Here is a 24,283-nt window from a genome sequence, read left to right as displayed (position 1 = left end):
CACGATTTGATTATGATTCAGAGGGCTGCGGTGTGTTTATAAAACAATTATTGATGCATTTCAATTAATTCATAATCACACTTCAAATAAAACCTTGAGTGCGGAATTTCTTTGACTTTAAAGAAAAGATCTTTAGCTCCACACCGCAATATGAAACTGTTTTAATTCCAACTCACATGTAAGAGTTATCTTACTTACTTCAGTGTTTCAAAGGCTGTTTTTGGCCCTGTTGAGTGTGGGAATGGCTGTGTTGGCATGATCAGGTTCGATCATGGCTCCAAAGGGTGCAAGACAAAGCATCTCCCTGCTCTGTGACTGTTGGAGACTAGTTGGCGACTCAGAATTGAGAGAAAATAGGCAAATTTGTAGTTGTAATCTCACTGAATTCTGAGTGTTTGCGACCAAACAACAAGCAAGCTGGGCTGCTGCGTTTTGCGTGGCTAGTTTTTGAAAATACCAGCCGATTTTGTGTTCACGGCTTGACAAATGCCATATGCATTATTCTGCTGCCCACATTACACCGCTCCAAACGTTTCAATGCTTTCTAGAGACTCCCTCGTGAATTCACCAACTAGTCACCAACAGTCACAGCCCAGATACGACATTTAACAGTGGCAGCCACGACCAGCGGTTTTTCTTCTCCTCCAGGTAGAAACATGCACTTAACTTGCGTATAGTGTGGCTCCTGTGAACACCATTTTTCCCTGTAGCTTCATAGAAGCCGAAGTACTTCCAAACACTAGCTTTCAATGCAGAAGGTGCTGCTGATATGTTGCGTTTTTATTGCGTGCATCAGGGTCCAGGGTACATATTTTAACTGTTAGGACACTGCACATACGACAGAGTTCTGCCTCTTGCAGGACATCGTTAAGAATACATAATAGTTATTTTGACATTTATAAATACATTCAAAATTATTCATGTCTGCATCACAATGCAGGTCATGTTTGTAAATGAGAACTGGTTTTCAAACATTTTACCTTGTAAAATAAAGGTCAAATAAAAAACAAATAAAAAAAAAAATGAATGCATGTTGCAATGGACTGCAGTCCAAGTCCAACTCAACTGAAATAGGACTGCTTGGGTTTTGCTTGGTGTGGCACAAAAGCAGTTTTTGTGAGGTTGCTTGCAATACAAATAAACCGGGTTTAGAGCAGATATGGCCTTGCCACTTTTGCAGTGAAGAAGCCCTTAAACAAAATAAGTTTTCTCCCAGTCTGCTCCACTGTGAGGTTTGTGTGATGCCCATCTGGACAGGACCACATGCAGCCTAGATTTTGGTGACTGTGAACACAAATGGCGACAATAGAACCCCCATTCAAAAGGTTAGATAAAGAAGTCCACAAGCAAAGGAAGAAATCCAACAAGAATGTTTCTTTTGAGGAACTGCTGTGTGTGAAGATTTGCCGTTATCAACGTGTGGACAACTTATCGCTCAGGAATCACTTGGACATAAAAACTGCATCAAATTCCTGCTGAGAAACCCCTTAAAGCTAATTTTATTATTCTTGTCTTTGGAACAAGATTGATAAACCAACTCATTGCCAGCTATCAGGCTAGATTGTAGACTTTGGAGTTAAATGCTGTGGTGCAGTTGATTCAAAAACTGTATGTATGTAAGTGTTTGTCTGTGCATGTGTGTGTGTGTGTGTGTGTGCTTATGTATGCATGCTTGGCTATGTGTCTGTGTATTTTTGTATGAATATTTCTCTTTGTGTATGAATGTCGAATGTGTGTCTTTGTGTATGCATGTATGTATATGAGCATCAACTTACATACACTGACAGGTATGTCAATGTCCCATGTGACTATAGCACTGTGTTAGCACTGTGCTAGCATTCATTCTGTAGCCCTGGAATGCACCGAGCAACCTTTGCAAATGGTGCAAATGACAAAAGGGCTACTGTTCTTTAAGTCAGAGAAACACCAGAGTGCCTGTGTTTTTTGGCTAAACAATCATAAACTCTGAGTTTAGCCTTTGATTACAGATTCATGTGACAGCATAGTTAACCGTCTTTAGTTTGTAAAACTGCAGCAGTGAAATAATTCTTTTTTGTTTTTCTTGTTAAATCTTCTTCTTCTTGCTATATAATGAGATTAGCTTAACATCATAAACATGCTTGATTTATTTTTCAGCGTTTTATTATTTATAACTCCATGCAGGAATACCATTATAAGTAATTTTCGGTATTTATAGTTTGAATCCTTCTGTAGTGTTAACTTCGATGACAGCTATGGCATGCAGGCTTTTAGCATCCCCAGGAAGCGAGAAAAGTGCATGCACTGTGTGCATTCCCAACAGCGTGCTAAAAGGGTTTCATGGTCATTTCTCCATGTGTACATTATGCGTGCGACACGAACGAGCTAAATGAGAGCACTCGCGACACTCACATCAATGAGTGACACACTCTCAGCAGATGAGAAGAGGTAACGTGCATCCGGCTCAATTTCTCTCTATCCCCAACTAGCTCTCGAGCAATCACTCTTCCACACGGAGGCACGCAGAGTAAATGGGAGCACGTCCCCTCCAGATAAATGGTGTGACCTGTCATTTACAGCTTCGCGCCTATTCATCCGAGCAATTCTTGCGCATTTTTAAACAGAGGTGACAACTAATGGATGCAAACTAAAACCGCCAACTGCAAGATAAGGCTACTGTATAAAATCTGTCACTTCTTTAATGGGAAATTCAATCTTTTTTTTTTTTTAAAACTGCTCGAAACATTTGAAAGGTATTCACAGGAGACTGACGGCATATGGAGACACTCCTTTTAGCTTGTCGGCCCACTCATACGTTTCATCCTTGTTCTGTTATCTCTGGACAAGTTGCATTTTCCATGATTCATACGCATAAACACCTACATTATATCTAACCCAGTTTGCCGTTCGAAATTGGTTTTTATCCACAGTGATCTACATTACAAACATGACAGGTCAACATTCTCAACGCTAGCAGGAAAAAAAAAGAAAATCTTCCAGCCAAGTCTGCATGCAGGTGTTGCTAAACTTGCAGCTCACCTTTAAGTTTTTCTCTCCGATTTATTTACACTACACTCTCAGACAAACACTCAGGCAGGTGGACGGAGGACGTGAAAAGGTTGAAGCTTGTGAAAGGCAGGGATAAAGTGTCTAACAGGAAGCCTCTCAGACCTGTCAGAAGCAGCAGGAGAAGCAGCCAGGGGGCCGCCATTCGCTAACACAGATGACAAATGTCCGCTGAGCATTTCCCATTCCGCTACTGTCAGCAAGGACTAACGTCTCTTACTGTGACCGTGTGTGTGTGTGTGTGTGTGTGTGTAATGATTCAGCGTTGTGGCAGCATCAAATAAATGACAAACGCTCCTATTTGCTTTGCTCTTAGCAGATAGAAGCATGTGTCTGCTTTAGAGTAAAAAATGGTAAAAAATGGACAAGTTACAGCTTAGAAAGGAAAAAAAAACATTTTTTATACAAAATAATAAATTCAACATGCTCGTATGTTCCCTAACAGCACTCAAAAACCCACTCAACTGAAAGACCACAACTCTGTGCTCATTTGAATGTAAGTGTAGATTTCTAGGGGGGTAAAAAAACAAGCATGTGACCTTTCTTCTGTCGACACAATATGGACGAATTAAAATATGCTCATGCAAATGGCACTTCTTTGAATCCAAGCAATGCTTTGCCGAGCCCGTTTGTGTCCTCTTGTGACTTCATCACTATGTGTGCTTATCTGCCAGAAGGATGGATGAGAGACGGAGTTTGACGTAGCGGACGACAGACGCTGAATGCTGCCCTGAGCGACTACTGACAGGTGCCATGTGTTCTCCTCTGAGGCCTATTTCAGCATGACTTCACTCACAGGAAAAAAAAAAAAAGACAAAAAACTCCCGTCCTGTTTTAACTAAAAACAGATCTGTTGGAAAAGCAGCTTTCTAAGTGCTACCATCAAATTTTCTTGCTTAGGCCTTAACTGGTTGAATTACCTTCATCACCTGCCACCAAAGGCAAAGAAGCAACAAAGTTATTGCCTGTCTGTGTGGGATGATTTGTCATTTTTAGCAAAAATATATATCTCATGAACTACAGGACAGTTTTTAATAAAACTCTCAGAGTTTTCATTGGATTCACATTTACAGCCGATTAGCTTTTGGAGTTAATACAATTTAAAATGGCTGACAACTTAGCAATCAAAGTTCTATAACTCAGTAAATTTTTACAGAGTTTCAGCTAATTTTTGGTGTAGTAGAAGGTGAGAGTCATCCTCAACACATACTCTAAGCAGAATTCATACTCCCTTCTCATCACAAGATGATTTTAGCTTAAAACTCTGGTATGAATAGCAGCAGTCATTTCAGGAATGCTAGATCTTTATTTGATCTCTAGTGGTAGCCAGTAGTGTTTTTTCCCCCATTTACTGACAAAGTACAGAACAGTTTCTTCTAAATTTTGGAAAAACTAAAAAAGGTGATTAATTCTCAATAAATCAGAGCGTTCATGCAGCCGTTTTGTGTTTACAAGAGAACCCAGAGGAGATGAAATGTCCCTGGATTTGCAGCCGCCGTGGTTGAATGGCTGCGGTTCAACTGGCTGCACACATCAGGACTGATCGTGCTCGAGGACAACAAAGGACACAGATGAGAACGGACATACCAAGTTTACTGACTCGCATCGGATCATCTCCAATATTTAATATGCAAGTTGTGCTCGTGGCTGTTAGACGAGCGATTTCCAACCTTGTGTGAATGTTTGAGCACCTAATGTGTATCTAAACAACGACATTCGGGGGATTTTTTTTGAGCTACACCCCTGCGTCTGGTTTGTGTACAGAGGACAGGACACAGCAAACACTATCCACAGCATCAATCTCCATCGCCTCATTTTGTCTCTTCAAAGCGATCACACAGGCAGTGGCTAGCGTTGCGGTGTCAGTTTCTTCTCTAAGGATGATTGTTGTGACATGAAGCTCCTCTTATCTGAAAGCAATTTAAACGCTCCTGCAGGGGTCCAAGATGATCAAAAGTTTCTATATTAAAATTAAAGCCTAAAAAGAAACTCCTCAAATTAAAAGTGATGCTCAAGGTGGTGGGGTCATCAGTGTATTTTGGAGGTAAATGAAACGTGAAACGGTGAGGGAAACTCAGTTTATATCCATGCTCAGCCTCAAAGCATTTTTCTCTTTGATAATTTTATACACTAACTACATAATGATAGCATCATTTGTTCTGGGAAAATGACTTTTTTCTTCTTAATGAGTGCCGACGGGAAAAAAAAGGAAAAAAAAAAAAAGAAATCGCTACATTACCAGGCAATCGTATAAAATCCCCTAAATAATTAGCAGCAACATATAACAAGTAATACCTTCAACTGCATAATTTGGCAGGGAAGCTGGAAGTGCCAGCTCGACCTATTGTTATTTCTGATGAGTGGACAGCAGGTCCTCTTTAATGGCAAGGCTGGCCTTTTTTCATAAAAATACACCATTAACTGTCCCTTTGAGCCGTTACATTAGTTGGCCACTTTCCAAAGAGCCAATTAATCAGCCTCTTTTGTCAAGTCGGGTCTCCTGGCAAGACAGGATCCTTTATAAAATATGTTGAAGGGAGGTGTAATGGAGGTCCTATTCAGGGATTTGGCAGAAACTGGCCAGTTATAATTAGAGCAATGTGGCTGTGGATGTCCCACAAAAAGCCTGCTGGGGAAAGAAAGAACGAAAGGTCTCTTGTCAGCACATTCAGAGGAGCGTGACAGAGCTTTTTTGTAAAGCTTCCAGTTTGTTTTTGTACAACCAGCATGTTGCACAATTTGTACATTTCTCTAAACTCCTCTGTTTCTATCTATCCATCCATCCATCTATCCTTCCCTATCCTCTTTGGCCTAGAAACCCCAGGACAGGCTGGAGAGTGTCGCTGGGGAGAGGGCTATCTGTCTCCTTGACCTGCTGCCTTCAATACCTGACCTTGCATAAGCAATGATGGATGGATGGCCTAATCACACCAGCAGGATCTGGGTCTTTGTCAGGGCCTTTTTCCACAAGAACATGACCTGAACACTACAAAATGTAGGTGTCCAAAAGGCATCCTAATCAGGTGCCTGAACCATCTCACTTAAATCCTTTCAATACAGAGAAGCTGTGGCTCTACTCTGAGCTTCCGCTAGATGACTAAACTTCTCCTTCTAAGGCTGAGCCTGGTCACTCTAAAGAGAAGTAGCTGGGGTTCAGGATTTTGTGACCTTGGATGAGAGTTGAAATGTAAACAGACCAGTAAATTGAGAGCTTTGCCTTTTGGATCAGCATTATCTTCATCACAACAGACCGGAGCAATGCCTTCAATACTACAGGTGAAGCTTCAAGCCATTGGTCCATCGCCTGCTCTAAATGCTATCATCTGTGATCAAGCCACCAATATATTTCAGCTCCTCCATTTGAGGCAACGACTCGTCCTTTGACCCAGAGGGAGCATTCCACTTTTTTCCACTTTTTGAAGACATCAACAAAGACCCTGAGGTTCCTTAAGCCAAACACCTTCGTCTCCATGACAAAAAAAAAAAAATCCATGTTTATGAACACCTCCCAAAAACCACGTGGACCAGACAATTAGACTCGCAAGATCTACATGGTTCCATTTTTCTATTTTAATTAACTGATCCATAAGTCTTCTCAGAATAATCTTAAAATTTAGATGACAAAGCAAAACACCCAACAGGGATTCTGTCAAATCACTCCTACAAAATGTTTTTGATGTTGACATAGATGTATCTCCTACTTGTTTTAGCAATAAATTCTGCAGATGCTTTTTCTGCTGGAAGGCTATATCACTTTCTCATTAAGCTTTAGCGACTTCTTTTTCATTTATATTTGCATGCGGACATAGACACATGCAGGACGACACACACTTGACTTCCATTCAGTTGGTTTGTGACTCATAGCAAACCATTTCCAACGCCCAAATGCTCTCCCTGTCTCTAAGTGATGTCCGGGCCCCATTTCCCGGTGCCATCGGTTGTTAGTGACAGCATAGTGGAGATAGAAAATTGCATATTATTTACCCAGCGCCTTCAATATGCCACTTTTCCACTCTATAGCCTGCAGCTTACGACTCACAGCACACGCACGGACACATAAACCTACAAAGACGCATAAGGCTCAGATGAATGCAAACACACATCAAGTTGGTTCACGGCTTAAGGCTTTTCCTCCCTTTCTTTGCAGTTTTTTTTTTTTTTTTCCCCCAGCAGTGCTGTGACATTCTGCCCTGACATGTCATTAAAAAGTGTCACAGGTTCTGGGGGAGTGATCTCCGCCATGCTCTGCCTCCGAATGGGCAGAAGGGACAGAAGCGAGGGAGGAAGGGAATGACGAGCCAGTGTTGGACCATGCGTATAAACTCAGCCTTTAGGGTCACATCAAATATCTCCTGTGGCATTATGGAGTCAGCCTACTCATTCTTTTCCTGTTCTGTCCTCTCCTCAGGCAGCGGGCTTGCTAGTTTTTCCAGTTACATATGGGCAGGAGATTTGAGCTCGACTGCAAGCTCAGTCACATTACGGCTCCCCGGGTGTCACAGCTTTTTGTGCAGCGACACAAACCACTTGATATCAGATCAGAACACAGGGGCGCAGACTTTTGCCATTCCACTTTTCTCCCCTCTTTTCTGTTTTTCACCTCGCTCTGATACGTTCTATCTCTCCGACTTTTTTTCCCCTCCCCTCTTCCCTTTTCTCCCTGAAGGCGAGCTGACCCTGGTGTCTCATTTCAGGAACCACTGCGGTAGGTTGTTCAGACAACCGGGAAAATTTCTTCCACTTCATCTGACTAACCCACCTCTGCACCTCTCCAATAGACTGTGAGATTGGAGGAGTCCACTGGACCGAGCTGACTCTAGGGCCGACAGGGGAGATTTTATATTTTCCTAAAAATTGTTGGTACGCTTAAGAAAATGTGTGACTGTGCCACTTTTTCACCAGTGAGTCACGCAAATGTCTATTTTAGTGCCTTTATTATTAGGGCGTTATCCCAATTTTGTGTTGCACCTATTACTTGAAGGCTCTGCACTACTAAACACCTTCTGATGGATTTCTCCATGATCACTACAGTTCCACATATCAAAGGATAAATGCTAACGGTTTAATCCAAAAGGTGAAAAATCCAAACATTGACGTACGTGCCTCATAAAAGCGTGTGCCAATAAAGTAACATTGATTGCCAAGGCCTGCGCTGAATCCGATCCAGCTGATATGAGGCAGTTTCTCCACTTGCTGCTTGATGAGAAGACATTACTTTGGAGCGGAATGATTCTCGCAACGACGGACCGGTGCAATTCATCAGATAATCATCTCAACTCCATTTTAAAACAGCTATAAAATATTTTAAAATCATCCGCATGAAATTCATGGACCCATAAATACCTCACAAGCTGAGGTTTTTTTCCCCCCACTCTCTCTTCTTTTTCTCATCTGGAGTCCATTTACCTTTTCATAGACGTTGCTCTCACCTTGAGCTTCATCGATCACACACCGGTTAAAAGCTGACCTGTTGCACTTCACTGCCAATACCCATCTCGGTGATGTAACCTTTGATTATGATTACCGGCCTTCAGGAATATATCTAACACCTGTTTGGCCGACAGAAGGAGGACCGTAGCTGTTGATGGTTTTTTTTAATGCAATACAGTCTCACAAACAAATGAAAAGGAACTAAAAATAGAGCAGATTCAGAGGGCAAAGCACCCCTGGGATTCTAAACAACTGCTGCTATAGGCTACATCTTAAGAACAGCTGATGAACCCTACCAGGAGAGAACAAGGAGCTACTTGTCTGGTTTTTCATGCTGTGCATCGCTTGGAAAAGACAGAACAATTGTTTTAATACTGCTCTACATGCCTACAGGATCTGTGCTGTCAAAGGTAACAGGAGCCTCATCTTGCTGTTTTTGTTTCATGCTAAAGGTACAGTATGAACTTGGAAAAAAAAAAAAAACTTATTAAAGCAAATGAGCTATTTTTTAAAAAATTGTCATTACCTGAACTCTAGAATTGGAGTCTTGCTTGATCCATTTGATGACAGTTTCATAGACCAGCTCCTCAGCTTTCGTGTTCAGACTGTCATTGGACAGGTACGCCACCAGGTCCTCTTTGGAAACACTCAAAATCTCCTCCTGACCGGCAACCTGAAAAAAGCCAAACATTAAAAAGTACATTTAAGGTTCTCTTTCCATCAAAAAAAGTTACAAATAGGTCTTATTGGAAATATCTGACTCAAGCCAAGGTTAGCCGATAGGAGTTTATCTCAATCTTGCTCGCAGATACAAACCTTATGTTTATAGATTTTAGCAGAGCCTATGATGAAACTCCTCAGTTTCATCACAAGATGCTAAGAGCAGTCCTTTTAGTGCCAAACCCCCAAAACATAAAACATTTTATAGACTGAAGCACGAAGTTTTAAGAATATATTTTTTTCTCTATTTTTTTTAAATGACTGGACAAGCAACAAAAAACTCTTTCATCCCTACCAAAGATATGACATAACTGTGGGACTGTTTCTCCTTTGATTTCCCATCATCATTATGGTCTGGATTTCCTTTAATAAAACAACATTTTTGATTGACGTTTTTCGATAATAGATTCTAAAGTTTTCTTGACTGTTTCAACAAAACAAAACTATGATGCTGATGATAAAAGGAAAACTGACTATAAACAGATATTGAGTAGCAAAAGCTGATTTAGGAATTTTGGCATTTATGAAGAAGTATATGGGCTTTGGATACATTTTTTTCTATATTGTAGAATAATAATAAAAAAAGCCCCTCTCTTTCTGAGTTCAGACATTCAATCAAACCAACAGAGGCAAACAGAGAGCACAAACGCAGTCAGCAGATAGTGATTTCGGATATAGTAGATCTCTTTGTAACCAGCGCCAGGCACATTGACTTACTGCTGTCTCTCCCATCTGGAAACCTCACAGTAAAGGTAATATATAATGCATAACGTTTTTGATGTGCGAAGAGAGACAGACGAGACGTTTTCCCACCGCTTCCAGCTTTTATATTAGGCTAAGCCGACTGTCTCCAGGTTGGAGTCTCATATTTAATGGACAGACCTAACTGGAGTGTTGACCTTCTCATTTCCACAAACTTTGAGCAGAGATGAAGGCAATAAGGGAAGCACCTTCCAAAAGCACAAACACAGTTTTGTGTCAGTCAGCTTTACTGTCTTAAATTGGTGATGAGTAATATCAAAACCATGTCCTAATGTAAGACTCCAAAACAGTACAATGAGACACACTGATCTAAAAAGTTAGAATCCTAGGGTATTCAGTGCCTAGATAAACCGAACTTAGCACAAAAAGTAAGAAAATTTGTGTTTGGTTGACTAGTTCTTTGTTGTAACAACACTTCCTAACAGCAAATTTTTATACTATTGTAAAGCCTGTTCCAACCCCCCACCCCACCACCACCACCTAAAATGGTTCCACTTCGTAAGCAAAGTACATTTGTCGGTTGAGCAACGGAGTTAGGTATATGGGTTGCAACCATGAAAAACTTGCTAAATCTTTTCTCCAAAGCCGAACAGCTTATTCTGCTTGCTTGACTCGTTTGGTTTCACTTACTGGATCAAATGATTAAAGTCTGAAGAAACAAGACATATTGGCAGTTTAACAATTTATTCATTTAGCAACCAGGAGACTCAGTTTAATGTGGACGAATTATATACAACCACAAAAGCACAGCACCAACCCCTCATGCTGCTAACCAGCCTTTGTTGCCAATGTGGTTGTGCTGGTCACTCTGAAACAAACAGCAAGCCCATGCTGATCCCACAGGTTTTCAATATGGTTCAGGTGAGGACTGCATGCAGGCCATTCTATCCTCTCCAGTCCCAAAACCTGGATGCCCACTTCACAGCCTGTCTCTGACTTCCACCGTCAAGTGGAACCTGGCCTTCAATATGGAGACGGTACAAGGGCTCGCTCCAAATAATGCTGTAATATGGTTTTGCAGACCACTAGCATAAAGTTTTTCTACAAGGGGCCCTTTCCTGATCAGTCAAATGTGGCATGCAGACACCACTGTAGCAGGGTCCATGCTCACAGGTGCTGTTTAGGTACCTGATGGGTATTTCTTTTGACATCACAATTTGCATGAGTCATGACTTAGGCGACAGCAATCTCAGCTTGAGGGGAACATAAAAAAACCAGAAGAAACAGCTTCACTGTTTTGGTTTCTAGGGTACAAATTAGTTGTAGGCATGCATGAAATACGCTGCTACATCATTGTTTCTGAAAAGCTCTTTGTCTTTAGTTTTTATGAATATGCTAAAATCATTCTTATTATATCTCCATTTGGAAAGCATTTTAAAAACCTTCAGTTTTTCTTAATAAAAAAAACTGTGTTGACGGGAGGCGGAAATGCAGCAGAAAATCTCAATTTTTAAAAACATCCAGAATAAAAAACATCCAATTTTCTTGAAGGCAGTGCTGGCATTCCCAGTATTACTGCTTTTTTCCCCCCCAGAAAAATGTACTTTGTTTATGTCTCAACAATTCTATCAGGCAGTGTAATGCTGTTCCATGACACATTGGTTTGACAGCTGCCAATTCTGTGAGCAAATTAACTCAATCACTCCTCTAGATTGTAAAAAAATGCATGATTGGCGAGGAAAGAAAACTGTGATTATGTTATGTCATAGTTTGGGATGAGCTCAACCAAAGTGTTTGAACCATACACTCATCAAATTCCCAGCTGCTTTGGGAATGTCTTTAAAAAGCACAATTTGGTTATGCTCCTTAGAAAAAAAAGAAAGTTAGCTTAAAAGAAATTTCCTGTCAGGATGCTTAGTTTTTTCAGCTGTGATCAAAGTCAAAGGTGGCTATTTTGAGGAATCAAAGTATTATTATGTGTTAAAACTACTTTTGTGTTGACGGGTGTTGTACATTTTAATAATTTTTGCATTTTCCTTCAGTCAGTGAAACATAAATAAATCCAAAGCTATGCTGCAAAATGTATTTATACTTTCAGATTGCACTGAGTATTTGCTAAAACACAGAACTATTCTTTTGAAACCTCATAAAAGGTTTTTTGATGAATAACTGTCTCCACAGTCACAACCAAAGGTTAAGAATATGTTTTTTTTCCCCTTTTCTGTGATGGTTTCCAAGATAAGGTCAGAGAAGCTGCAAGGTTTCAAACCCTCGAGTGCATTTTCTGATGCTATGCTCCGATGCTCTCATTTTCTATCCTATGTAATTTTCTGCGATCTGCCATCCATTAAGGCTACAAAAAAACAGGAAGTCTCTGGATTTTTTTTTTTTTTTGTGTTTGTTAGTGTACACAAAAACCATGGGCTGTATTTTTCTATTAGGTTCTTTGAAAGAAGCTGTGTTCTAAGCTCAAAGTGCAGACAAAAATACACATACAGTACTCTGCTTTGTTAGAGTGAATCCTTTCATGTAAATACATCCTTCATCATCTAGAAAAACAGTTTAAAGTAAGTTCTGAACTGCCAGAGTTATAAGATATTTGCAAATTAAACTAAAATCGTCATTTAGCCGGTTGTGTGTGTTTGGTTGTTGTTCTATCTGCGATTTGACTGGTTGTCAGTAGTAATAGTAGTAGTAGTAGTGGGTAATTGGTGCCTCAGTGTGATGGTGTGATTATTTGCATTTTTCCCCCAAACAGAAGCTGTTGCTTGTTTTTGTAGCTACTTTGCATGCTCGAGCCAGCTGTTTTTAAATTGCACCTTCGTTTTTGTTCTGAAGCTGAGCTGATTAAAAGCCATTTCTGCTGTTGGAATATTTAAAAGGACAGTAGTAAAATTTGTTGTTTTTTATAATTCCAATAAGGGAGGAAGGGTCAGGAGGCCACAGTCTATGAGTCACGACTGGATGAGGACCTACCTACTACGTACTGTATATAACAAGCCAGATGTGGATGGTCTTTGTAGGGTTTTGGTGAAGCACATGTTTTAAGACTGCAATGGGCTCCTTTTTACACATGACAGAGGTTGATAGGTTCACAAGCAGGGGTTGTTGCAGTTTCATGGTTTATATTAAAAAACAAACTTTGTGAGACAAATTTTCTTTCAAAATAGCCACAAAGTTGTGAAACAGTCTCAAACCCATCTCAATTCTGTTGCAGGCATCTTCAAACCATCTCAAAAGAGCTACAGCTATATTTGTATATTTATATAGATAAACTATTATCTTACAGAAAACATCTTAGGCTAATACCCAGATCTAAAAACCACACTGATGATAAATAGTTTTTTGAAAAACTGGTCCAAATTTGCCTGTTTTTATGTCAAAGATGTACTCCAGTGGCTGCCAAGGTATGTACAAAGCAGGACAATGTGGGCAGAGGTGGACACCAAATTAGTGAGCACTACCTTGAATGCAGTCTTGCAAGCCGTGCACAAAGAAAATAGGCCTAATTGTCAAAATCGGATCGCTCAAAATGTTGCTACAGGGCTAAATGGTCGCAAACAAAATATGGAAATTTTCTCACAATTTTGAGTCGCCAACTAGCCTCCACCAGTCGCAGCCCAGTGAGATGCCACCATTTGGATTCTACAAATTAAGGATAGTGATCAACAGTGACTCACCTCCGGGAAGTTCTGCAGAGCAAAAGCTTTGGCCATGTTGTGGAGCTCGGTGCAACTCATGGCTTCAGCCATCGCCAGCACTCCCAGACAGTTAGAGGCAGTCAGCTGTTTCTCTGGAGTCAATAAAGAAGGTCAGGGAGACAAGGAGGGAGAGACAAAGACAGAGGGGACAGAGAGAGAGAGAGAGAGAGAGAGAGAGAAAAGAAAACAACAAAGAAACAAAAGACACAAGCAGATTGATTAAGACAGGGGGGAACAAAACACGTTTCAGACATCCATAAAAAGATGTACAGGGCTACAAAAACAGACAAAGTGGCTCCAGGTAGCACAGACTCATAGCCTACTGGGCTTTGTATCTGCCTGAGACGAAGAGAGAACAACTATAATAACTCAAAACAGCTCCGGGGACAAACAACTAGGGGAATCGATCGCTCACAGCCCGGGCATGAGGTGGAGGATATCAGGGAGTGGGATGTGGGATTAGCTGGGCCACTTTAAAGAAGTCCTGTCAAATCTCGGGATCTACTACACACACACACACCGAACCAAGAACGTATGAAACTGCCCTGATGGCCAGGCCAGCAGGAAGAGGGCTTAGGCCACTGTTTGTGATCTTCAGTAAGGGTACAGTTTGTTTCAACAAACAACGCTGCCATTTATCAAAAGAGACACCCCTGTTGAGGCAGGCAGATGGATCAAACAGGTCAGCAGCCACTGAAATGCGTCTTAATTAAACAATATCTCTCAAAGGGAAGCAACGCCAAGACTTTTATCACTTAAGACGGCGTGCGAGCGTATTTCCTGCGCAAATAGCAGCCACTAAAGGTCACTAAACACCCGGTAAATCCCGAATGAACAAAAGTCAAACCAAATACCAAATAAAAGAAGGCTTGGTGCTTCATTAGAGCTGATGCTGGAGATAGAAAATAAAATACCTGACTGAAAATATCTCTATCAGCTTTGGGGCAGATACATGATTTATTTGTGGATCTTTAAAGTATTATCTCAAAGTATTAGTTATCATCTGCCACCAAATGGCAAAAGGCAGGTCAGACTGTTTTTGTCTGTGTCTGTGTGCGCACAAATGTGTGTGTTGTCTGTGTTGGCCAAATATCTCATAAACCACTGGATGGATTTTTATTGAAACTCTCAGAATGTAATCATAGGATGAACACCTACGACTAATTACCTTTTGAAGTCAACACGTTTCAAGATGGCTGCAACAGCTAATTAAACTTTGCAAACGTTGAAACGGCTACAACTCAGTCAGTTTTACAGATATTGAGCTAAAATTTGGTGTGGTAGTAGCTGAGAGTCCTTTCCAACTTATGCCCTGAGCGCTACTCATGAAGCAAGATCTTTGCCTAAAACGCCATTAATTGTTGGAGGGAACTCTTTCTGTCTGTTAGTGAAATATCTAACAGACCGGTGGATGGATTTTATTGAAACTTTCCGAAAGTAATCATTGGATGCTTCTCTACAACTGATTAACGTTTGATTAACCTGTCATTTCTCAACATAAGATGATCTTAGTTTAACACTTTGGAATGAAAGGCAGCAGGCAACATGCATTCCTTCAAGGGACGTTGGTTTTTAATTTCTTTCAGGCAAAGCCCTCAGGAATGCATCTCAGTCTGTCGAATAAAACTGTCAGTGACAACATGAAAGTATTAGAATTTTTATCATACCCAACATTTTCAAAATAGCTGCGATGCGGGACACGTTGCTGATGCATTTCTGATGTTCCAGTCATCAAAAAGACTTCTCGCAGAGCAGCAGTTACACCATAAGCTAGGGCTCGCTTCCCCACCCCTCCGAATCTGAAGATGTGTAAATAAAGGTCAAAGCGGTCTACTGAAAATAGGCCGAGGAAATGTTTGCCATTTATCCTCGGTGTATTTGTTACAAACTTCAATAATTCCTGACGCGGTATCAATTTCTCTTTGCTCAAGGACACACGCTTTGTGCCTGTATTTCTCCCGTTCCAACGCGCTGAAATGTCATGAATCTTGTCGAGGAAGAATGGATTGACGTCTCACTGGCAATGAAGGCTACAAATGTGTTCCCCATTTTACCCCCACCCCTCCTCGGTTCGAAAAAAACAAATCAATAACGTGAGCTTCTGGCTCTGTTTCGCGTTCCTTTCACTCCTTTCCTGCTGCTGACCTTTTTGCCAACATGCACTTCCCCTTGTGTTACTGATACCCCAAAACAATTTAATAAATGGAATGCAAAAGCTGACATTTTCAGCGTTTTTTGGTTGCCTGACCCGCTGGTATCTGCAACATGCCATTTGCCTTTCAAATGACCCCTTGGGATCTCCAAAAACCACTCCCCCTTTTCATACCTTGTCCAAGCATCAATCAGTTTTGCTATTTCTTCACTCCATCGAGGTCTAGGCCAGAAGATTTGACATTTAAGTGACAATTGTTCCCTGACCTTTTTAGAAATCTGGAGCTGGTGCTTGGTCCTGTCTACTGGGACAAAATCAGAGGCTCCGTGCCCAACTGAGAGAGTTAGAAAACGGAATTTACCAGGGCTGTGAGTGGAGGAAACTTGCAGGTCTGTGGAAGTGTAGGTTCTGCCTTGTACCTTCTGCAAGACTGCATGCAAACTTACACATTTACACATATCCCTCCCTTTGCGATTTTCTTGGTTTGTTTGTTTTTTTTCTTTTTACCTAGGAAGGAGACACAGACTTTACAGAAGGTGTTGAACTGGAACTTGTTGGCGGCCTCCAGCAGCGTCTTGGCGTTGGCCGAGTCGATGACCAGCGATCCTGTGTAGACGAACTCGAGCAGCAGCTCCAAAACATCGGCGCTGATGTTGCTCATATGGAGCTCCAGCATCTCCCCGCTCTTCGTCTCCCCTGACGACCTGATTAAACCAATCAGGGCAGAGAAAAGGCACGTTAGAGGAGTGCGGTAACTCTTCGAGAAAGGGCAGAACCAAAAAGAGGATAGGGACACAAATGTATGCGACACACAACACCTGAACGCACTTGGGCCGGTAAGAGAATCGGGAGGAAAATTAAGAGAATTGTTACACAACAATATAAAGAGGAAAAAGGAACAAAAATGGAGCTTTGGATGGTTTCTACTTTTAAATGAGGCAAATAGATTTACAACTATAGAGCCGCATCTGAAACAAAATGTCTCCTCTGATCAGAGATTAGGCAAACAAAAAGTTATTGCTTTGTTTCGATAGATGTGTGACTTGGGGTTTGCACAGACTTATGTGGAACATGCATACAGTACAAGACAGGGTATACGTGGAGTTATAACACAGAACACAGAGGGATAATGAGGGAAAGTGATGGCACAGCACACACACCGACATGTGGCATGATGTGGAATATGATGGTTGGAGCCTGGTGAGTGAGCTGCCGGGTTGAATATCAAAACTGCATGTCCACTGCTACCGGCATGACGTAAGGGGGTGCCAGGGAGTGCTTGGATGAGCAAATTAAAGAGAATATGATATCCTGTCGAAATACAGAGCTCGATATGTGTGTGTGTGTATGTGGTGGGGGGGAGAAGAGGTAAGCTTTCAGAACTAGGTCACGTTGTGACTTTTACCGGGATCAAATGGCCAAGATTAGTTCAGATGCAGGATCCCCTTGGGGAGGTATGAGAGCGTTAAATAACACCTTACCACCCATGTTTAATGTCCCATGTGAAACAATAATCCACTCAAGGGCAAAATAAATGGAATCATGGCCTCCGCAGACTGCACGCCCCTACTAATATGTCTCGCTCCCTGTGGACCCGGACATCAACAATATAAAAAGTAGCCTACATTAAGATGGATGGAGGCTGTGTGCTCCTGCCGATCATGGCAGCGCAGCCATAACCTGTTGTCTGTTTCTGTGACTGTGTGTGTGTGTGTGTTTATTTTTTAAAGAAGGAAAAAAGGTGTTTGTTGAATTAGAAATCTTGACAGCATTCAGAGAGACAAAGACGGCAAAAAGCAAAAAACACACAATAGACAAGAAGATGAGATAGAATGGTTGGAGTGAAGGCTAGAGATGAGAAACTGAGGATGAGTGGATGAAGCAAGAGACAAACAAACTAAAAAAAAAAAAACAGGAAAAGGGAGGCAGGGCGAGACGGTTCTTCCACAGGGAGCCAGCAGCCATCCTTCTGAGGGAAGGTTTGGGTTGTTCCATGACTGTGCCTTGGGTCTTTTAAATGAGAAATATCCCCGCCCACCCCCGAAAAAAAAAAAAAAAAAAAAAAAAAAAAAAAATCACACCATCACACCTAAAACGGAGCCACTGTCCCCGCTGCAATAATCATCTGTAGCCTGTGGTGTATGAACTGAGACATTAGTCGTCATTTATGAAGCGCACTCAGGAGGTGAGGAGGGAGAAGGTCATCCAAAATGAAATGAAAAGGCAACCGAGTTTGTCTCTGGGTAGATATTCGCTGGAAAAACCAAAGTAGTTACTGTTTTGTTTTTTGTTTTTTCTCCTGCAAAGCAAAAAAAAGCCACAAAGCGTTATTGCCCCGTCGAATAAAGCCCTGCAGAGGGGGCAAGTGGTAAGACAGAAAGAAGGGAAGGCGAGTGTTGTTTAGGGTTAAAGTGATGGAGGGAGGTGGGAAGACAGAAGGGGAGAGGGGAGAGCTAAAAATAAAAGAAGAGCATGCTCATCATCTTGGTCAATTAGTGCAATGGGAACCGGCTCAAGTGGCAGTTTGTTTTGTCTGAGCACTTATGTTATGGAAATGACTTTTCCGGAGCTCTCTCAAAGAGGTGGATATTTATGCTGCATTTGATTGCAGACTTGAATTTAAATACTGAAGGAGGCAGGGGGGCGGGGAGGACAGGGGGGGGGAGACAGAGGAGGGGAGGCAGGGCAAGCAGGGAGGAAGATGGGCACACTCAGGCAGAGAAATTTGTTTGTGAAAAATGCTTCACTTATTCAAGAGGAAAGTTCAAAATCGGCTAGAGTCAAAATTGCAAACACACCCACGCACTTTCTTATTCATCCTTCAACCTAAAAAAAAAAAAAAAAGCCCATTTAGCTTGTTCTAACAAGAACATTTATTCTGCAAAGGCACACACACTACCAAGACATGTTAAGATGGAAGATGCAAAGCTAAAAGCAGCTGGGCTAAAAATGGCTCGCATTTACATCTCGTCACAACATAAATCAGAAACGAATAATATAAATGAACAGAAGGGAGCCGCTTTATTATCAGCACCATGACTTTTTTTGTTGCTTATTGTTGTTTTCCGGGATTGAGGTCATGGTGTTGCGTTCATAGGCAGTCTCAAGCAGTAGGTGCCGTGCACGCCTCAGACACTCCACGGGACAAAAAGGACAAAAAGGGACAGGAGAAGAGTTTAAAAGCTCCTACATCACATCAAAGTGTCTACACTTGGCTACCAACATAATAGGAAGGAGGAAATAAGGACCATTTGGACACTGGATTGATAGAACTCTTGATGCTAAGAAACTTTGCTTGAAAGGAAGAGTATACTTCAAGGAATGATGACCTCATTTCAAAACATCGATCATCTGAAAGCACCATTATGGCGGGAAATAACATGCAGTTTGTTTATATTCCTTGAGAGATTTTATCCTCTATCCGCAATTTAAAAAGTGCTGTAATCCAGAAAAAGAGAGACTTTTATAAAATTAACAACGTTCTTCTCTGAAGAAAAATGTCTCTGTTATCCTCGATGCTCTACAGTCTTCACTGTAATATGTCCTGGATGAAAAATGCTGAGTCCAAGGTGCTGAGTAAGAGCATTTCTAAAGCTATTTTTGATGCCACGTGCAACTAAAGTAGAATTCTGCTGGTGCAGATTCTCTGTCATGCAGGACACGGTATCCCTAGCAAGTTGAATCAGAGAAAACTGGATTTCTCTGTTGACTCTTGAAGACATTTCATAATTGAAACATAATTGAGGTATTTCATGTGGATAAAAAGCAACGTCAAGATCCAACAAAGAAGTCCAGTTGCCTTTGATTCAACTTGCTAGCATAAAGTAGGACTTAATAAAACGTATTTGACAAAAACAGAGTATAACAATCTTAACATTGTTATATTTGGCACTACACCAAGCCAACAGCTGACCATCTGAATGACATTCTCTCTTGCCCTATCAATATGTGACCTATCAAATTAATGCCTTTTTTTCCTCCCTTTTTAAATTGGTCAGAGAAAGTCTTCTGAGTAGCTGTTCAGTGTTGTAAACAGCGGGGCGCAACTTGCTTTTTTCCCATTGGTTTGGTGTACAAAAAGCTCTGTAATTGAGCCCTTGTATTTCTGCAAACTATTTCAACATTATGTTGAACTGCCAGCTTTCTACAGCAACCGAAAAGGGATAAACCAAGGGCAGGTTTGTCCATTGGTTTTTGGTCTTGTTTTTAGTCACAAATGTCAAATGGCTGGTTGACTCCAATCAGCAGCTTTACCACTAGGTATAACTAAATACCACATGTTAGATGTTTCTTTAAAAATTACTGCATTTACAGGTTTTCACTAACTTTGTTTGACCAAATTTTCTAAATACAGATATGTTTTTCTTCCCAAGAAAAAAAAAAGCTGTTCAACTTAAACTATGCTGCCTGAAAATGATAAAATTTAGTATTTTTCTTGTTAGATACAAAAACAAACTGAAAATGAAACGAGAAAATACAATAAAAACCAAACTAATACATAAATTAAACACTTTTCTGTACTTGGCCAGAAGCCACAACAAGTTAATGACCAATTAGTTTGTAATTTTGGGAAGTGGGCCCTTTAAATATTGGCCAGAACAATTTTGCAAAACAGAACTGTGGTGATACATTAACCCGGCTTTCCCCAGGCTAAATCGTGCAGCAGAGGGCTGAACGGAGCGTTCACACAGGGCGGACGCTGTTACGGCCTTTAAAGCAGCTCTACGCACACCTCACGGCGGTCACAACAGTGTCTGACTCAGGAGTGTTAAAAACTCATGGGCCGACACAAACAGAAAAATGGCAGAAAAACACGTATTGAGACTACTTAAAAAATTCAGGAGGTATTTTTTTTCTTTTTTTTACCTGACTGTGGAGCGAAGACGCAAATTAAACGCCTGTGAGCACACTTATTGGAAAATCCTAAGGGGTAAAATGGAATTACCAGAGATGATATGTCTCCTCGCTCTGTGCATTGGCCCTGTAGAGGGTAAGGTAATAGGTTTTTGGCAGGGCAGACATGTGCGCACATTTAGGAACGGCGTTATATCCTTCAAGTATCGTGGGGTGAGATAGCAGCTTGAATGCAGGCTGCATGCTTGACTGACAACTAAAGACGCTTAAAAGAACTGAAAATCTGAAAAAATTAGATCTAAGTCTATTCAGTTATCCCTACTTTTCCTCAGTGCAAAAGATACTACCAAATGGCTTTAATTTCTTAAGTAAGTCAGTGGGTTGATATGCATGTGGGTAGGCCACAAAAATAGGCGTGTTGTGCTCTAACTTCAGCTGCTCTGACTAACGCAGCCTACCTAAATGTCACGCAAGAAGCATCTCCTTCTGTACCCACACACAAAAGAAAGCATGCACACCTGCACAAATCAAGTGCATTAAACACATAATTTCAGCATTAAGCACATACTGCAGTCCCATAACAACACAGTGTTTTATGAGCTGCCAGACGGGGTCTGGATGCCTGCTGAATAAGGCGGGAGAGGAAGGCTGGGGTGCAGAGCACAGGAGAAGATGAAAGTCCCTTCTCTTCCTGCTTGTTATTTGACCTCAAAGATGTGGACAGCGGCGAGCCACGTGTAGCATCAGCATAATTCCAGCTGGGCTGAAAAAGTGACCCAAGCTCTAACTGGGGAGGTCGTAACTCAGAGATGGACAGGCCTTTGGCTCTCTTTGCTCCTCTCTGACTGAGCTTACAGTAATGAGCTCGACTGTAAATACCCCCACAACCATAACTAAAACTCTGTTTCGCTCAGATCCCTTTGTACGCTCTGAAGTCATTCTGCTCGTGCTTCCTTTCCATCTCTTCATTTGTCAACTTGTTTTTCTTTTAACTTTATTCTCGTCTTCTATCACATCATGATTCCTTGGCAGTTACAGCTAAAGATATTAGCAAAATGCTAATGATCATAGTTTTATTACCATATGGATTCTGGATATCTAGCCCTGAGCCTGTTTTCTGTTTCAGGCTTCTTCCTGTTAAAAATGAGCCATTCTTTTCCACTGTCTCCTGCCGCCCCATGCTTGGGGTCTGCATGGAAGAGAATTTCAAACAATATGCTGCTTTTCTTAGATTACCAACTTTTTACCAAAAGGCAATTTTATGTTATACTGAATCAGATTCTAAATTGGATTGGTTGTAATTGTACTAAATCTGGATTCATTCTGAGCTGAATTGGATTGCTTACAGTCAGATGCAATTTGGGCTTGCCCCTATTTTGTAAAATACCCAGAGATTACTTTTGTTATGAACAAATTTAAATGAAAGTCAATTGAATACCTGGAAAAACTGGTGCTGTTTTTTGGATTTTCTCTCAAAGAGAAATGTGGTAAATGCCATGTAATCTGACAATTCTATGACAATAAATTTAACTAGTTCTACAATATTCAGTAATGATAATTTACTCTCTGAAATGAAACAAAAAGAACTGAACATTGTTTTCAGCAGCAGGGATGATGATGAGCTTAGTGAAGATCAGCCGGCTCCTCTGGGACTCTTGGTGTCTTTCAGGGTGCGAGTCTTTGCACAGAAACGCTCTGGCTGTGGCTCAGATAAGACCTGCGAACGAGACAAGCTGATGGACAGGTTCACCAGCACAGGGGCCTCAGTTCTATCAAAAGTCACTTCCATCGCTTAGGAAACGCCTGCGCTGCTGTCAAGGTCACAGGAAGGCTCATCGTTTTTGTTTTATTCATCAAGTGCGTAGCAGTCATGGAGACGAGTGGTCCATGGACGGACGCAGCTCTGTTGCTTCTCCACCTCTGTTCTGCCTCTCGACTCTATCACCTCATCCTCGTACAGGATAAACAAGTGTATCGGTAGCGAGCCAGGAGGCATCTGATAAGCAGCTCTCTGTTCTCTGATGAGCTCGCCGAGGCGGCAAGCGTGGCTGTGGGGCACCGTGGCAGACTTCCCTACGGGCAAACATCCTGCGATTGCTAGCATGTTTTATTTTCCTTTGTCCTTGCATCTTTACTACACTTTTCTCCCCATGCAAACAAGAACACTCACACACACAAACAACAAAAAGGTGGCAAAAAAAAAAAATAAAAAAAGACTTTGAGTCCAATCAAAGCTGAAAGCACCTGCAAGGATTTGAAGTAAAGATGAGGACATTAGGGATTTATGGTATTCCTTTGTTGGAAAAACATGAAGGATGAGGGGGAAAAAAGGCATACGTGTGCTATCAGACTTTACACAGTCATACTCATGCATGTGGCTGACACGCAGGCACTCAGAGGAAACAAAACAGCCGGTGAAGACAAAGAAATACAGAGAAGAAAGGACCGAATGCTGGGGGAATCAAATGAATACACTGGTGAGAGATGGTGAGAACCTGTGAAAGTGGTGGTTCAGTAAGATGCCCTAGATGTGCTTTTGTTTCATCCTTTGTTTATGCCTCTGAAAATATTTTAACACGCTAACCCAAAAGCACATAAATGGGCTGTTTTGAAGCAAAAAACTCAATAATTAGCAACAAACAAAATCCTGCAGTCCTGGTGACAAAAATCCCCCCCGTCCACAGAGGACAGTGCAGCTTTGGACAAATCATGTGTGCAGTGTGTGATTGTTCTGTTTCAGCCCTTCGGTGAGTTTTATTTTAAAAGCATCCCCAGTCATGGAACATTTTCACTGCTCGTTAAAATGGAAATGTGGTTAAATCGCCCTACATGGGGAGGAAAGTTAATGACGAATGTTGACCTTTTTTTTTTTGTTTTGTTTTGGGTTTGTTTGTTTTTTTTTTTCCTCAGGTTTCAAATACATTCATTTGAGTGGGTGGAGGAAGGAATGGCTGCTGGCCCTGTGCTAGGAACCAAAGTCTTCGCGCACCTGCAAGAGAGAGAGGGGAAGGGAAAAAAAGCGACACAAATGCGCCCTATGAAAAGAACAGATTGGATCAACAGCTGGTGGAGGGAGGGAGGGAGGAAGGGAGGAAGGGAGGGAGGGAAGGCAAACCTTTTCACCAGGTCCTTGAAATACAAGCTGCAGGAAGCTAGAACATTTTGGTGGACTTCAAACTCTTTGCCTTCAACAATAATTTTCAGGTCTGTAAACTCTTTCGCTCTGCGCTGTTGGTTCAACTCCTTCAACATCTCTGTAGAACAAGAAAAAGAAACAGACAATGCCACAAGTTGGGTTTAGAATTTCCTCTTTCTCTCTCTCTCTCTTTTGTTTTTTTTTTTTCAAAGATACAAACATACAGATCTGTGCATGGACAACGTGACGAAACTAACAAAAGTGCAGAGTGTAGAATTCTGGTCAGTTTTAAGAAAAAAACAAAAGCTCATTAAATAAAAGGAAGGATGCACATATTCGACGAAACATTTCAGCAAAAAGCAAAATGTGAACAGAAAAAGGAACTGCATGTCAAACAAATCAATATTCAATACTGTATAGAGGAATGTAAAACACTCAAAGCATAGCAATTGTGTCGAAGAGGTATAGAAGAAACTAAAACTATACTAATATGACATAAAACACTTCTACAAATCTGTAACATTGGCAAATTTACACAAGAGT

The 24,283-nt window shown here is 41.3% G+C and overlaps 1 protein-coding gene across 3 annotated transcripts in view; it reads right to left on the bottom strand.

Annotated features, from left to right (window-relative positions):
* Nucleotides 1-24,283, bottom strand: part of LOC108231789 (kelch-like protein 29) — a 267,051-nt gene that overhangs the window by 78,744 nt on the left and 164,024 nt on the right. For all 3 annotated transcript variants that reach the window (XM_017409072.3, XM_017409074.3, XM_017409073.3), the window contains 4 exons: nt 23,720-23,858; nt 16,258-16,454; nt 13,578-13,690; nt 9,002-9,148 (listed from right to left, as the gene is read on the bottom strand). In XM_017409072.3, coding sequence (XP_017264561.1) covers nt 9,002-9,148; nt 13,578-13,690; nt 16,258-16,454; nt 23,720-23,858 — 596 coding nt within the window. The remainder of the gene's footprint in view (nt 1-9,001; nt 9,149-13,577; nt 13,691-16,257; nt 16,455-23,719; nt 23,859-24,283) is intronic.

Source organism: Kryptolebias marmoratus, linkage group LG19 (assembly GCF_001649575.2).
Source record: "Kryptolebias marmoratus isolate JLee-2015 linkage group LG19, ASM164957v2, whole genome shotgun sequence".
Taxonomy (NCBI): Eukaryota; Metazoa; Chordata; class Actinopteri; order Cyprinodontiformes; family Rivulidae; genus Kryptolebias; species Kryptolebias marmoratus.
The sequence above is the reverse complement of the archived record's forward strand: the minus strand, read 5'-3'. Positions and strand labels throughout refer to the sequence as shown.